General features: G+C 34.2%; 1 protein-coding gene across 1 annotated transcript; it reads left to right on the top strand.

The window, feature by feature from the left end:
• Positions 1-214: 214 nt before the first annotated feature.
• On the top strand, positions 215-11668 carry LOC129742473 (caspase-like). The gene is made up of 2 exons (XM_055734373.1): positions 215-479; positions 11142-11668. The coding sequence occupies exons 1-2, from the start codon at positions 215-217 to the stop codon at positions 11666-11668; spliced, it is 792 nt and encodes a 263-aa protein (XP_055590348.1).
• The last annotated feature ends 4805 nt before the right edge of the window (positions 11669-16473 follow it).

Genomic DNA, 16473 nt, shown 5'->3' with positions numbered 1-16473 from the left:
AAGAGAAGGACACGCGGATGCTCGTTTAAACCGAAAGACAAAATTTATCAACAGAAAGTTCGAATGCGCTCTTATGGCGCTATAGTTTTGTGTTGTTCGAGCCATTTCAACAACTTTTCAATATTATATCGACCGCTAGGAGTCAACTTGGTCATCTCATTCTTGGTCTCGATTTCAGTGTTCAATTCCTTGAAAAAAAAATTCGGGCCAATGAATGCTGCAGTCAAGTCCCCAGTTATCCGTTGTTCATCCGGCGTACACAATAGAGCGATACATGGCCTGCTACCCAATGAATCATAAAAATCGTGGAAAAGCGATAATTTTTACTCATGCTGTGTTTGAGGACGAAAAATTGCCAACTCGTGAAGGAGAAAAAGAAGATTGCCAGCTGCTGAATGAATCTTTGGAAAGGCTTGGCTTCGAGGTGGTCATCTACCGCGATCAACGTTTGAAGGATATTTTAAAGATTACTAAAAAAGGTATCGTACACAATGCTTTTTTTGAACAACTAACAGTTTATTAGGCTATGAAGCTTCAGCTAGTTTGAAATATGAATTTAGTAACATACTAGTTTGTTCAGTTTCTGTATGAATTAATACGTGAACTAAAATAATCTTCAATACTTAGGGCTTATTCACAAATTCCAACTCAAATTCAGATTTTAATAGAAGATCATACTGAACAAAATCTATTTTCTTTTTTTTTGTTAAGCACTTGAAAAATACAGTGACTTCCAAAAATGAGTGTACACCCAATTTCGGGGGTGTATACCCCGATCGGGAATTCCCAAGATTCAAAAATTTTCGGGAATTCCCGAATCCCGGGAATTTTCGAACCCAAAAAATATAGCTCTAACATGCTGCTGATTAAGGAGATAAATAGACTCATATACTATCAGAAGCTTATGTACGCTTCTAAAACTAATAGAACTTCTTCAATTCTTTTTTTCTTTCACGGTAGACTTTTTGGCTCCATAGCGACTTTTAGATCGTATAACGCACATCCGTGTACTTCAGAATACCAAAACTCATACATATTTGCTCAGTCTGACTACTCATATCCACCTTAAATCATTGAACTCGGAATGCTTCATTTACAGGTTTTTTTTTATGAAAATCGATTCTAGAAGAACTGCGTATGTTTTTTATTGGATTTCAAACTACACATTACGAATTCCATGATCGCTGGCGTGGCTAAGCAGAACAAGTTCCATCGCCAATGGTTGCTACTCCGTGATTAATCGAGGCCATCAATTTTGCAAGTCTAAAAGAATGGTGCTTGAGATTAGCAGCCATTCTCATTGCACAAAACTGATGCTCTCCCTTTTTCTATATTATTTTTATGATTAATAACGGCGCCGGCCACGTCCTAGTAGTCTATGGGGAAAAGGGAAGGATTGTTAGTAAGTTACTCTTTAAGTTCAACTAGCAACCTCTCGCTCCTGCATACTCCAAAAAATATTTTTTGAAATAGTCAGAACCAAAGACGAGCTAGTATCACCAACTATAGAAACCGTCTATACGTCTGCGAAACCATATTCAAGTATCCAAGGAAGGAGTTGTGTTAGTTTGTGAAAGGTAGAGATCAGGATCAATTTTGGTAAATGGTGCGATCATGATTTTCCTACACCTCCTATGCTCCTTGACATTTCCTAAGGAAACTCCTATAACTATGAGGCATATGATAAAATGTCAAATAAAAATGGATCGAGTAAAATTTTGAAGGCAATCATTCAAATTTCTTCCTTGATAAACTAGCTCTTGTTCCTAACCGTGATCCCTGGTGAAGCAAAGAGTTTGCAAAAGTGCTGAAATGGTTGAAGACGGAATGCAACTTAAAATAATAATGAATTATATTATAATACTAGCAGACCCGGTAAACTTCGTCTTACCATGTTAAACTTTTCGTCCATTTTCAATTTTTCCTAGTTTTTTTTACATTTCCCTTCTTTCCCTTTACTCGAATCGTCCCGCTTAATTCTATCAAAATTAAACCATAGAATTTCAAATCAACGGGTCTTTTAAAATACAATTTTTGTTACTTGTTCCATAAATAACTGTATGTTGATAATATGTATGTTCCATTTGCTGTATTCCATTTAGTGATTTATTCCGTTTTGTTCGAGTTCACAATAAGGTTTAAACCGAAATAAAAAGTATCTCATTTATTGGAATATATTGCTCATGAATCTTTGGAAAATTTTTGAAGTGTTTTCCGAATATTTTGCCTAACGCAGCGCTTTCAGCTCCCAATTAGCTTTGGATGGTGTATTTTTAAGAGCTGAATAATTGAAACACATAAGAAAAGATTTTTTATTAACCATTTTCAAACAGCTTTTATTTCATCATCCTCATGCTTCGAAGCAGTTTGAATTAAAATCCATATTTTCACCAAAATCATTTCCAAAAAGTTTCGCCTGATACTTAAGTTATAGACTTCACACTTTTCAACTTAAAATGTTCCCAAACAGCATTTGTCATGGCATTAAATCTGACGATTTTGTATACTGCAAATTCCTTTTTTTTATTCAAGCCAAAAATGCAAATTAGTTCATTTGATTTTATTTAGGATTATGTAATATTTTTAAGATTAATAACATTTAATTGAAAAGCAGATTTTTTTTAAAATTTAATAGATCGAAATGAAATAATCTGTTCAGGCTTTGATGGTTTCGTGAGTTCATTTCAAAAATGAAACATAGGGGCAAATGCAAACGAATATCACCACAGTTCAACTTTCATATTTTCTGAAAAAAATCATATTTTCAAAAAAAAAATTAGTTATGTTGACAAAAAGAAATATCGAAGTATACATTTGTATCATTTATTGGGGCAAGTGATAACACATAGGTCTTTTTCAGATGCGTCAGTGAAAAGACTTTAAAATGAATTTAATACTTGTTCTTGTTTGTCTGTTTTATCAACTTTCATTGATATATACTAAGTTTTCTCCGGAATAAATTAATGCTTGGTACTTCAATTTCACTGAATGCTGTTCAACCAAAAGACCTTGATTTACAAAGACCTTTATAATGATTTTGAATATCCGCTTCAGACTCAACAGTCGGGATATCCTTTCTGGCCATTTTGGAGATAAAATTCTTGAATTGTAGATGTTTCATTGCTAAATGGCGCGTTTTCACTTATTCCACCAAAGAAATTACATGAATTTATATTACTTTTAACACTTTCAGGTCATATTAAAAGTTCATCATAAAAATCTGCTGCCCCTGGAATATCAATCACAAAAAAAAACTTTTCAACAAAAAAGTGAATCAAAAGTCTTTTCTATGTAGCCAAAATATGTTAAACAAAAACATACTTTTCATGTTAAGTTCGTACTTGAATTGTGTGTAAACAAACAGTAAACGTGTAAACAGTTTTTTGATGAATTATTTAAAAAAAAAGTTGAGTTTATTTAATCAGATAGTTTTTTTTGGGCCCAACAATTTTTAGATGAAGAATTAATGTATACTCTTTTCGTAAAACTTGAAAGTTGGCACTTGCTCTAGTTGACTTTCTTAATTGAAAATTCTTCCGGAAAACTCATATCCTCACTTTTTGTTATAGAAAAGTAGATTATTTTATTGATAACTTCAACTTACGTTTGCAAAAAATCAAAAAGTTCATTCGGCTTTTAAAAACTTCACACAGACTCTCGTTCAGTTAATGTGTCCAGCGTTCTAGGCGTATCGGATTATACGAAATTGAATGTAAAGCTTCCCAATTTCTTATTTTCAAACATCCAAAAAATGTCATTATTTTATATTTATCATAACCAAATTCATATCTTTTGGACAACAATTTACTACTTAAATCAACACGAATTAAAAATTGTTTGAATATTTGAAATCGTTTATATGGTTTTGATTCGATCGATAAAATATCAATCCTTGTCACATCTAGGCGTCATTTATTACCATGTGCTGTGACAAATAAGTAAGGAAAAAACACATCTAGGTTGCATATCGCCCCAACGTGCATAAGAAATATAGGTTCTTGGTTGAGAAATAGGCGCCTAATTTTTAAATTTTTCCAGCGATCAATGAACAGTATGCTTTGGTTACTATTATCTTGCAACGACGTTTGCTAGCGACGCCTCGCCCATGGAGACGAAAAACGAACCCCTCGAAGAAAAGAAAATCTCTAAAAATGGATGCCAGACTTTTCAACTTCAGATTTTGGCAAAACAAATATTATATGTTTTATTCGATCAGCAAAATGTCAACCTGAGTCACATCTAGGCGTCATTCATAACCATGTGAGCTAGGATTCAAGAACAAAAAAATCACATCAAGGCATCATATCGCCACCACTTGCATTGAAAATATGCTTGGTTGAGAAATACGCGCCAAAATATTCTCACTGATCAGTATGCTATGCCATAGTTACTATCTTCTAACGACGTCAGGTCGCGACGCCTCGACCTTGGAGACGAAAAACAAACCGCCCAAAGAAAAAAAAAATCTCGAAAAAATGGAAGCCATGACTTTCATTTCATTCAAAAAACTACAAATTTAATAATTACGGACAATTGATGCGACTTTGTGTTGTTTTTATTCGATATAAACCGATTCGCATGGCTACAAAACATTCTAAAAATAATTTCATTTGAATCGTTTCGGTCGTTTCGGAGGAGTAGTACTACAAACACCGTTACAAGAGAATTTTATATAATAGATTTAAACAAAAAATGTTCCAATTTGTTTTTATATGATTATTGCCTTTTTGAAAACTCTTTGAATCTTTGCTATCCTCTGCCTCACATTTTAAAAATCTTAAGAGCTTTAATGCTTAAAGATCACAAAGTTATATTTTGACAAAACAATACTTTTAATTACAAAAAACATTTTTTTTCTTTTTCCGAGCTTCATTTATATTGTTTTTAATAGCAAAGTTGGAATTTTCCTAAGAGCTTGATTAAAAAATTTTGCTTTGTAATAAAATGATTCCAGTGTTTAACTTTACAAAGCTTTAAATCTCCAAGTGGTTTTTCTTGAAATCCTTTCACAAAGCAGCAGATGTATCTTTTGGGATTTAGATATCAAAATCAGTCCTTACTGTTACTGTCCTTACTTATATTTTACCGATAATAATATGGCATTAGCCCTTCATGTTTATCAAAAAACAAAAAAGGAACGATAAACCTTAAATCTAATGTGGAAGAAAATATTCAATAATTAATTGGGATGCAACATTGAAATTGTTTTACAAGGATATGGTATTTAAAACCCGTTTCTTCGTTTTTTTAATCGGGATGTATTGCACCTTTGATGTTTGAATAGATTTTCCACACCAATGAATTTAAAATAATTTTTTTATATGTTCAGAATAATCCATTCATGTCATATTTCTTAAAAAGTATTTTACATAAATCTAGGAGTTTTATGCAGAAACGCCTAAATATATGCTGATAAACCTTAAACTTGCGTACAAGTTTTCCATAAAACTATGTTTTCAACGGTGAAATCCCTTGTGGAAATATTTAACAATTCAACTGGCTGTTGCCTTTTTTGGGATTTTCATCTGGTTGGATGATTCATCCCGTGGGCTGTTGCAAAAGCTATTTTTCGAAAACACGTGAAACAAATTAAATAAAACGAAAACAATGAGAAACAATTATCTGAATTTAATTCGGGGTTATCCTTCGACGCTCCTTCTGGATTCAAATACGTTGATCGATTCGCTGGGCATATCACCAGCCCTTTCGACTAACTGCACTGAATCACTTATTTGTAGAATTAGGCCTAACAAATCGGCATAATAACGATACATTCACTTTATTTTTATGAATTTTCCTGTCTTTTCAAATTACCCGAAGGAAAACTAACAGCCTAAAAAAACACGTCATATTCCTGTCGTTGACTACTTTAATCTCCCACATTTGCTCAGTCTTCTTTCCAGATATTTACACCGTTACACGACTTAGAGCTGCGAAAGTTCAAGATATTTATAAATGATGAATTTTCTTAAACTATCTTAGTAGCTTTGCCATATTTTTCTGTCACGCGTTAAAACGATCAGTGATATTGAATGGAAAGAAAATATCACAGTCCCTTTGGTCCCTTTGGGAAATTGTCATGGTCATGGTTCTTTCTTGAGATCAAGGTGGGTATATATTCAGGAGGTGTTACCGAATATCGAATTCCCGATTCAGCCATTTTGGCTATGTAGGCTATGCAACTATACGGAACTCATGAAGTTTGTTTACCAACAAACCACAGAAAAGCTGAGCAAAAAATAAACAAACTCAGTTGCTAGGAGTAACTGCGAATTAGAGAAAAAACAAATTTCAAACTCATTATTCAAGTGATAGTTGAAGACAGCACAACATAAGACATCGGAGAAAAATGGAAAATTCGAGCTTTCACAAGAAAAGAAATTCTTGCCAAGTTGAATCTTTCAGCAAAATTGCTAAAAGATCATTACATCGAATGGTGAACCTAGCAAGGACGGAATGGGCAGGGACGCGTGCTTTTTTCGTTGCGCCATGGACATCAATCCTGGGTGCCAATACAAGCAGCAAGGGGTTAAATGTGACATTAGAAAATAATCTTTTCCGTAACGGAGATCATCCTCAGACAAAAAAATTAAGGAAAGCGACTCCCAAAGTTGGTGTTCAGCTGTCCAAAGCAGATCTTTTGGAAGCTTGCCTGAAGCTAGTGACGAAACATCATCTTCCTCTCGCTTGTTTTGAGTGGGAGGGGATGAAAATAATTTTGAACCCACTTTCAGAAGCACTGGGCTTAAAATTTAACCGTGAGAATATTAAATCACATCTGAATTTCTGAAGAATCGTGTATTAAAAATGACTTGGTGAAAAATTGGTGAAAATGGATTGTGGTAGGTATCTTCAAATAAATATTGTTAATAAATCACGTGTAAACATTGCAGAAGATTTAGAAATTTCCAAAAAATGAAAGCTCTGATTTGAGCTGCAAAATGCAAAAATTAATTCTCAATTTTCAATGCCCTTATCATTCTCTGATTTAGAATGTTGATAGTTATTTTAAATATTTTTAATTTCATCATTGATCATCTGGTTTGTGTTCCATCGAGAAATATTCAACTAATGAAAATGTGAATATATTATGAAGATTTGAAACAGAGAATACAAAATTCAAAAAATTAAACAAATAATTAAATTCAAATTCCATAGAGATACAGATATATGAGTTTCAGAATTCAAGACTTAAATCAGGTTATATTCAGAACCACAATTTAGTGTCTCAAATCTAAATCAGATGTTCAAATCAACTTTTGTGCAACAAAATATGAATTAAATAATAAAAAATAGAGATTTAAAGTTACAATCAGAGCCAAAGTAAAAATGGCACCAAATGTGAATTTCAATTTAATATCTTTGAAACACAAAAAAAAACCTTTTCATAAGAAGCATATGAATATGATTCTCATCAGATAAAAAAAAAGTTATTAAATTGTTATTCTAAATATGACAAAAGTTTCATTCAGTGCCCTCAAAACCAAAAGGGTATAAATGCAAAAATGATCGATGAAAAATATCAAGAATAGAGATTAAATGTTTAAAACACAGAATCAGTTATCATTGAAAACAGTCAGATTTGGAATCCAAATGAGTTTAGTACCTTACAAAAAAATCCTGAATTCTCAAAATTCAGAAAAATCATGAAACTGAACTTCATTGACTAGAGAAACAACACATGACTCGAAAATCTCAATGAATTGAATCTGGATTAAGATAATATTAAAAACATAGAAATATTCATGTTAAGAGAATCACTCAATGATTTGTATGATAATTTGTGAATGATCATTTGGAAAATTAAATGATGATGAAATTTTGGTTTACCCCTCTGAAAATGTTTCAATACGAATTTCAAGTGTTAGACAGAAATTTTGATGTAAATTCAATAAAAAAAACTGTACTGTCGACTGGTCCAATTTAAGCAACTACAATTTTTTAAGGATTTTATTTTCAAAAATAGAGAGAGGAAGAGTTTAGAATTTACAAATCAACGAAAATTTCAATAATAATGATCATTTATCATAAAGCTTCCCTGTTCTCTCTTGGCACTGTGAGTCAGTTTTGGCGAAACTAGCTGCTGTTTTAGTGCAGTAACCATTACTTTGAGGCAGTGATTGAAATCCTCACCAATTTTCTCATCAGAGGCATTCAAAATACACACTTTGAGGCCTCGCATAGCTATACAGGAGACGATACATATACATTCTTTCAAACCTCCCCCCATGAGGAGGATCTGCTCTGAGAGACACTATCCGTTTGCTGCCCCGAACGAACTCTCTCAACGTTCGGTTGCTACATGATGCATGAAGAAGACGAGGCACACATACTCATTTACGTTGTTGAATTTGAATAACTCGAGCCGACCGCAAAGGTTGAGGTTGAGGCAACAACAAAAACAACCGAACTTATTGCGTTGCACGGCCCGCAACGTATGGTGAAAGAGGGGGGAAGAAAAAGAAATGAAAAAACTAGCTGCCTGCGTGCGGTTGCTGTGCAATAATAGCAATAGCAGAAAAACCTCACGCATTCGATCCAGGCACAAACGAGGAGACTCGGGTTTGCTCTGCCTTTTGAATTCGGTTCCCTCAAGGTTGTGACAGGAGATGAGTGAGAGCCATTCGTTTGGTTTTTTGGATTCGCTGCCTCGAATGTATATTGCTTCATGAAGGCGGCCATGTTGAGAGCGTATACATAATCGGTTTTGTCGTTTTCGCTGCCTCAAAGCAACCTTTGCTTCCGAGTAAAGCGTTGAGCGAGAGATGGTTGATCAACTCATGCTCAGCAAAATTCAATCACTGCTTTGAGGAGATGCCTTTTTTTTTATTTTTTATGTTCTGTACAAAATATCCTGACTGACGCGATAAGATACAAAAAAAAATGAAATTTTGAGGTGTTTTGCCTCATATTCTTCCTATTTTTTTTCGAAATCGGTTGACATCAAAATTTATAAAGTACTCAAAAATGATAAAAAAAAGATGAAAAATTCAAAAAGTTAAAAAACAAATTCAAACAAAAGACTGAAAATGACAGAAAACAACTAAAAATGATGAAGAATGACAAAAACAAAAAATATGACAAATGAAAACAAACATCATACACAAAACAAGAAAAAATATTCTAAATATTATTTCACGGGGGCCCCTTTAGTTATTTATTTTAAATTTTCAAATTCCGATTTTCTAGTTTTGATTTCTCTTCATAGGTTTATAGAAATTGAAGTAGTATGATTAAAGTAATGTTAAAACTCATTAAAGTCATATTTTTTTCCTTCGGAGGCCCCCCTAAGCCGAGGGGCCCGGGGCCATTGCCCCGGTTGCCCGTTACCTCCAAGAAGTTTATTTAAAAAAAAAACGAATTCAAAATCAATAGTATTTATATTTAAATAGCTTAAAAATATAGTATATAAATTATAATACTGAATTAGGGTAAAACATGTAAAAATACCAGAAACATACATATGTGGTGTAGTGAACCTTCATATAAGAGAAGCGACATCTGATCCCTCTTAAAATAAAATATGTGGCAACATCGCCGAAATCTTGGACAAAAAAATCCCCAGCACTGTTTTCTGGCTCAATGTTCAAGCTCTAAAGTGAACGCTCATTCAATCCAACAAAACAATATTGAACTTGATGCCCGAAGAATCGCGATAAACGGTATGAATGACTTGAATTTCGTTAATAATCAGTTAGTTTTCTAACTAGAAACACGATTCACCAAAGCATTGAAAAAAATTGCGCCTAATCATAAATTCATATGACCAGCTAAAAAATTATCTGTTTGAACTATAATAACAATCACAATACCTTCTTTGGTTGAGTTTTCAATAAGAAAGGTAAAAGCTCTGCGACAAAATGCTCGAATCGATTGGAATCGATTTTGACAGTTCTTTTGCTCGATTGGAATTTTGTGTTTCAGATGTCACTTCTCTTATATACAGGTTCACTAATGTGGTGGTTTCTTTTGTTTCATAGAGGGTGAAAATATCCCTTTTGAATTTTGAAGATTTCCCGATTCCCGGGAATGCAAAAATGACCGGGAAATGGATTCTCTATGTGACCCAATATGCAACACGTTGCAAAATTCTATTTTTTTTTAGCACTTGACGTAAATTTACGACTAGTGCCGAAAAATTCCAATTTTGCATCTTGTTGCATCAATCATTTTGATAAATCGTACAGTTGACGCACTATCGGCATTTTCCTTATGTTTATACACATATCAGGTAACTCCGTAATTAAACAATAAAGAAAAAGTCATTTTTTCGGAGGTACCAAAATTTAGTGAGTTATGTGATTCAATCAGAGTTAAAATTATTTTTGAATTTTTTTCTCGTCAATCTTTTCAATAATGCTATCATATCATCTGTATTAACATTCCTATAAAGTAGATTTTTTGTAATGAATTTTGCAAAAATTATAATTAAAAATTCCGCGCAAAGTTATATGAGAAGGTAGTTTCGACTTGAAATTTTGTATGAAAAAACAATAATTGTTTTCTTGGACATTTTTTTTCGTAATTTTATTTGCTGAAGCATAAATAAAATATTATATGAGACATCTAAGGAATCGGGTGCTGGAAAAACCCCTAAATCAAACCAAGAATTTTTTGCGTTTTTTCATACTGGGTACCTTAATTTCAGATTTAAGTTCTGTCATTCGTTTTGGCCAGAAAGAAAAATTTTTAGACTACAGGCTTATGGAAATTCGCAAAATGTTGCAATTTGACACCTCCTACTTTACACTCATTTTTGGGAATCTCTGTAGTTTGTAATTTTTTTTTGGTTTTCAATATCTTCGTAAAAATGACATTATAAGCATATCCTAATACAATGAGGAACACTCTTACTAAGGTGGTACGAGGAACGCACACTATTGCACGTTTGCTAGAATGAACAAAATATTAACAAAGCCAGCGTCAGAGAGCTTCACTAATTTTGGGCAAAATTCATCGCGGAAATTGTCTAAAGTGACGTCACTTTTGTCATGGTAACTATGTTTGAGAAGAAAAAACTTTAGTTCTATTTTACGTTTCTTTCTCATCTAGATCTATTCTGAACAATAATCGTTTTTTGACAAACTTATTGAAAATTAAGCACTCAAAACTATTGACATCTATAATTTCTTTAATTTCAGTTTCAAAAATGGATCACAGCAACAGTGACTGCCTAGTCGTAGCGATTCTAACCCACGGTGAAGAAGGAGAAATTGTCCACGCTTATGATTGTCAATACGAAATATCCAGTATTTGGACCCAATTCACCGGCGACCGTTGCCCAACATTGATCAGCAAACCGAAGATCTTTTTCATCCAAGCTTGTCGAGGGCAGGAAGTTGACTCAGGGGTCAAAATCGAAAAGGATGGTATAGCTCGCTTCAGTATTCCGACGCATGCGGATTTTCTGTTTGCCTATGCAACAATACCTAAACACACGGCGTTCCGGAACACTAGCAGTGGTTCCTGGTTTATTCAAGAACTGTGCCACGAGTTGAACGAAAACGGACAACGATACGATTTACAGACTCTGCTGACTTTTGTTGTTCAAAGAGTGGCACATAATTATGAATCTGAAATGCCAAGAACTCCAGAATATCATCTGAAAAAGCAGACACCATGCTTTGTTTCAATGTTAACCAGACTGTTACTGTTTAATAAAGTTTAGTTTTAGTTGCTCATTTATTATTCTTCGTAACAATTCATTCAAATTGATTTTTAAAATTTCAGTATTTTAATAAACTAAAGCCAAATTGTGAATTTAGCGTGAGAACTTATTTTTACTTTCAGAACAATTTTCAAGAATAAAATTTTACAGTGAACATGATAGCGTAGTTGAAAAAAAAAACAAGGATAACATTTAAGTCCACTTAGGCGACTTCAACGCAAAGATTAGCTCTGATAATCAGGAATTTTACCGCTTCATGGGGCGCGCTTTGGTTTAGGCGGCATCCATAAATTACGTAACGCAAAAATTGCACTTTTTTTACCCCCTCCCTCCCGTATGTCACAAATTGTAACGCTTCGACGTACCCCCCTATGAAAATTACGTAACGCTGATAATTACCCCCCCCCCTCATCTTCTAAGGTAAAAAAAATATTTCAACATATATTTTTTAGCGTTCTTAAAAATGGTAGTAATATCGATCTATCCAAATCGCTTCTTAATACTCATTGATGATAACTCTCTCATAAAGTAAATTGATTGTCTGGTTATGAGCTGGGGGAGGAAGACTGAATAAAAAAAGAAAAAAATCTTTCAAACGTCAAATTTCTCTCATCACTCTACCGACCAGTGCAAAGGTTCAAAATTTTACTTTCTTATTTAGTGATTTTCAATAAAACTTGTTTGATGCTGAAATGCACTTGTTTTGCATAAAACAATGATTCAATTAGGTTTTATTTTGCTATGGCAAATTCTTGCATGATCAGGCGGATTGAGTCACTCAAATTTCGTTAAAGTTTTTAAGCTGATAAATAAAAATGGTTTGATTAATGGTTGTTCTAAAAATAGCTAAATCTAAATTTAGCACCTAAACAACTGAGTTGCATGACTCGCTACACGAAACTGATCATCTAAAGTAAAAATTTGAACGATTACAAATCTTTTCAACAATTACTGGCTTTTTGCCGAACAGTAAAAAAAAAACGATACAGAAAACGATACAGCAAATTTCAGTCTTCCTCCCCCAGGTTATGAGTCACCACTGGCGTATATGAGGCAACGCTCCTCAAGCTATTAACGTCAAACCGCAACAACAACAACAGGTTATGAGTTGCTTTTTGTATGTTGGTTATCCACCATGGGTGCACGGATTCACCGCAGTTTCTGCCAAAGTATGTGCTCATATGCATTTTTTTTTTAGATTATTATGTTGGACAAATCTCCAATGCAGCGCGCTACCATACCCGGACCCCATGGATTCGTGTGAACTGTTATGGAGTGAATGTATCGTGTTGATGAAGGTTTATTTTTGGAAGAACGAGTCAATTAGGTGGGCTAGTTTACTTACAGGTATTCCGGCATCCGTGTATATACCTGGCCAGCTTGCAACTGATTGAACATTCTCATTATATAGTCAGTAAATATGAGGAAACACATCTTACCTGTCGACCACTAATGGGATTCGAACCCAAAAGTTTTCTTGCCGATACCGGGAATCGATCCCAGTACGCCTGGCATACTAAAACCAGACTCGCGCCAGCCTATCCGCTAGACCACATCGGCGCTTACAGGTTATGAGTTGCTTTTTGCTTGTAAACTGATGATCTACCTTGTTTACTTTAATTTGTTCAAGAAGCCTAACTTGTTAGGCGAAATATATTCCACAAAGTAATATTCGTCGCAAGAATCAAAATTGCATATTTTGAAAAAATTGAGAAAAAATAGTCAAATTTACGTCTTAAGATTGAATTGAGTTCTAGGGGGTTAATGTACCTAAATATAGGGTTTTTTCAACGATTATTTCACGGATATTTAATACACCTTTCAAGAAGTCTATTTCAGAATCTTTAAAGAAGAAAGATTACAAACCAGTTTCAATCATGTTGAAGCTTACAAATTTTAAACTGATTTTGGTTTGCATATCACTCTGCCAAAATTGCATGACATAAACAAGCCCCCCCATAGGAGCGTTACGTAATTTATGGATGTCCCCTTAGGGCAAATAAGCGAAACCGAAGAACTGTTTGTATAATTTTGTAACAACGACAACATGGTGATCGGTTGACAGCTCTTCCGACCAGCACATACAGGATTGCCAGACTTTTTTTTTACTAAATTTAGGAATCCTTGAAAAAAAATCAGGGAACCTTATTTACACTTCTTAAGTCCCCCAGTCTTTTAAAAATACACTTTTCGAAATCGTTATAGGTAAAACGCCTTCAAGTAGGCAATGAGATTTAATCTCTTGGCTGATATCGCGATTTTGTTCGTATTGAACATTGGTGCACCTCATGGTCCGTGACTTGAATCAGGACGAACTTTGTTATAATTATGCATACTTATCGCAATTTAGGGGCCAGCAAATAAAAATAAGAATATTTCGTTTTGATATTAGTTTTTTAACATCCATCCGTCCCAGAAATTTTACACGTTAGAGCTCCTGGAGTATCAATTTGACACTCCCGAATAAAACCGCTATATCTCTCTTGTTTCTCAACCTATTTTTACATATATATAGTTTTTGAAACCTCGTAATGTAGCTCAAATAATATAATGTTTTTCAGACAATAAATATTCTGCTAAAACAATTCAGTTTTCCGTTATTAATTTTTAAGAAAAACATTCGAAAAACATGCTTCGGGAAAAGACTGCGGAATGCTCGAAAAACATTTCACTTAGTGTCCAAAAAAGCTGAAGTTATAAGCTATACGTTGTCCATAAGAGTATATTTTTTAAAATGTTTTTAAGATCAGGACCACAAAAATGCAAAAAAAAAGTTGTGTAAAAACCGTACTTTTCAATCAATGAACCGTCAAAATTGTGTAAGTCACGCCAGATAAATTTTGAAAAGTGGATTGAAAATTTTACGTAATTTGGCACATTTACGCATCTCTAGACCGCATCTCAGATTTTCAAAATACGAAGCATAAAATTTTTGACAAATTTTCAAAAGCGGCTGTTTGTCAAACTTTTTGTCAATAGACATTAAAAGATAAATTACATAAAATCAAAACTAACCAACAAATAGATAGTGAGAAAAAAAACCTTAGTTATATGGTTTCGTATGGCTGTGCTGTGACAAATTATCAATGTAACATTTCTTACATAAGATTTTTGGAAACCCTCCCTATCCCCCTAGTAAGAGATCGTAAGCAATTGTGAACCCCCCCCCCCCCCCCCCCCCAACCCCCCTATATGCTTACGTAGATAGTGAACGGCCCCTTAGTAATAGTTTTAAGTCCCACCTAAGAAAAGGGACCCTCCCATACAACTTTCGTTTTTAATCCCACGAACCAAAAGTCCCAAACCCATTTTGTCATTTTCGTTTCCTTTGGCAGGTTGTTTTCTCACCATCACCATGGGCCTGGCCAATAGAATCGACCATCTGACAGAGTTCAGGTGTACTGAACAGCAAATCAAAGCCTGCTATGGGCGATGGAATCTAATAGTTCTTCATTCTCTCCTTAAGAAAACCCCGTAAGATCTGTCAAAAGTTGGGTGAAATTTTAGCCGCCTCCCACTTGCGCTAATGCAAAACCATCACCCAAATTCGGCAGTGCTTCCATTGCCTATTGAATGAAAAATTGATAACAAAAATTTTTGGCGGGTTTGTCTCTTCCCACTGTAGCACGGGACACAAGCACGTGGTACTTGCATGAAATAATGAGCCTACATTTGGGATGAAAAAACACTACTTGCCTGTTACCATGTGCGTATCACAGCACACGGAGCCATTACACCACTAAAATCGGTATGAAATTGCTTCTTTATGACTATTAATTTATTGCAAAATTCTTGCGTTTACATATTCTAAATTCTAGTGCTAAATTTAACTAGAGTGTTAGAAAAAACTAATAAATTGCAAATTGATAAAAAGTTTGAAAAAGGGATGCCTTTGAAAATTCGTCACAAAAATCCGGTCGTTTCGTGTTTTCAACATCTAAAGATGCGAATATGCGCCAAATTACGTCAACTACCAAATCCTCTTTTCAAAATTTATGTGGTATGACATAACCTTCATCCGTCCCTGAAATTTTTACCCATTACAGTCCGTCAATTTGACACTCCTGACTAAAACCGATATATCTCTTACTACCCAACCGATTTTTACAAAACTTATAGTTTTAGAAACCTCGTAATGTTACTCAAATATAATTTGTTCAGACAGCATCCACCTACATCACTTCAGTTTTCCGTTTTTCAAAGTCCGAAAACACATGCTTCGGAAGAAAGACTGTAGATCAGTATTGTCGATTGCATGAATTTTTAGACTATTGAGGGAATCTGATTTGACAGGTAACAATTCCGCACTCACTAACACCATCACATTCTTTATATAAACTATCATGTGCTAAAAGTTGAAAAGGGACTATATGAAAAAAGGACCAACATCAGAGTTCAGTTACTTCAAATTATTTCTACCAAAAAATCAACTTTCATACACACCGTTGCCGTCTTCAACAAACTGCGCAGATTGCACCTATTTAGACCACCGTGCAAATAATTTGCGCGCAGTAAAATCTGCTCACAGACCTACACTGAACCCAAATTCACACTTAAAAAACACTAGAAGATTCACTTAAAAGTGAAAACGCAGTGAATTTCTTCATTTCAAGTGGCTCATGTACATTTCACTTGCCTCTCACTTAAGTTTTAAGTGACCGAATCAATATACACTAGCTCATCACTTGAGTTTTAAGTGACCGGCATTGAATGTCTTCGATGCTCACTTGAAATCCACTTGACCGGTCACTTAAGCCAATATTTACTTGCCCATCACTTAAAATTCAAGTGATTTTTTGCATAGC

This window comes from Uranotaenia lowii, chromosome 2, assembly GCF_029784155.1.
Source record: "Uranotaenia lowii strain MFRU-FL chromosome 2, ASM2978415v1, whole genome shotgun sequence".
NCBI classification, from domain to species: domain Eukaryota; kingdom Metazoa; phylum Arthropoda; class Insecta; order Diptera; family Culicidae; genus Uranotaenia; species Uranotaenia lowii.
This window is presented reverse-complemented; position numbering and strand designations above follow the sequence as displayed.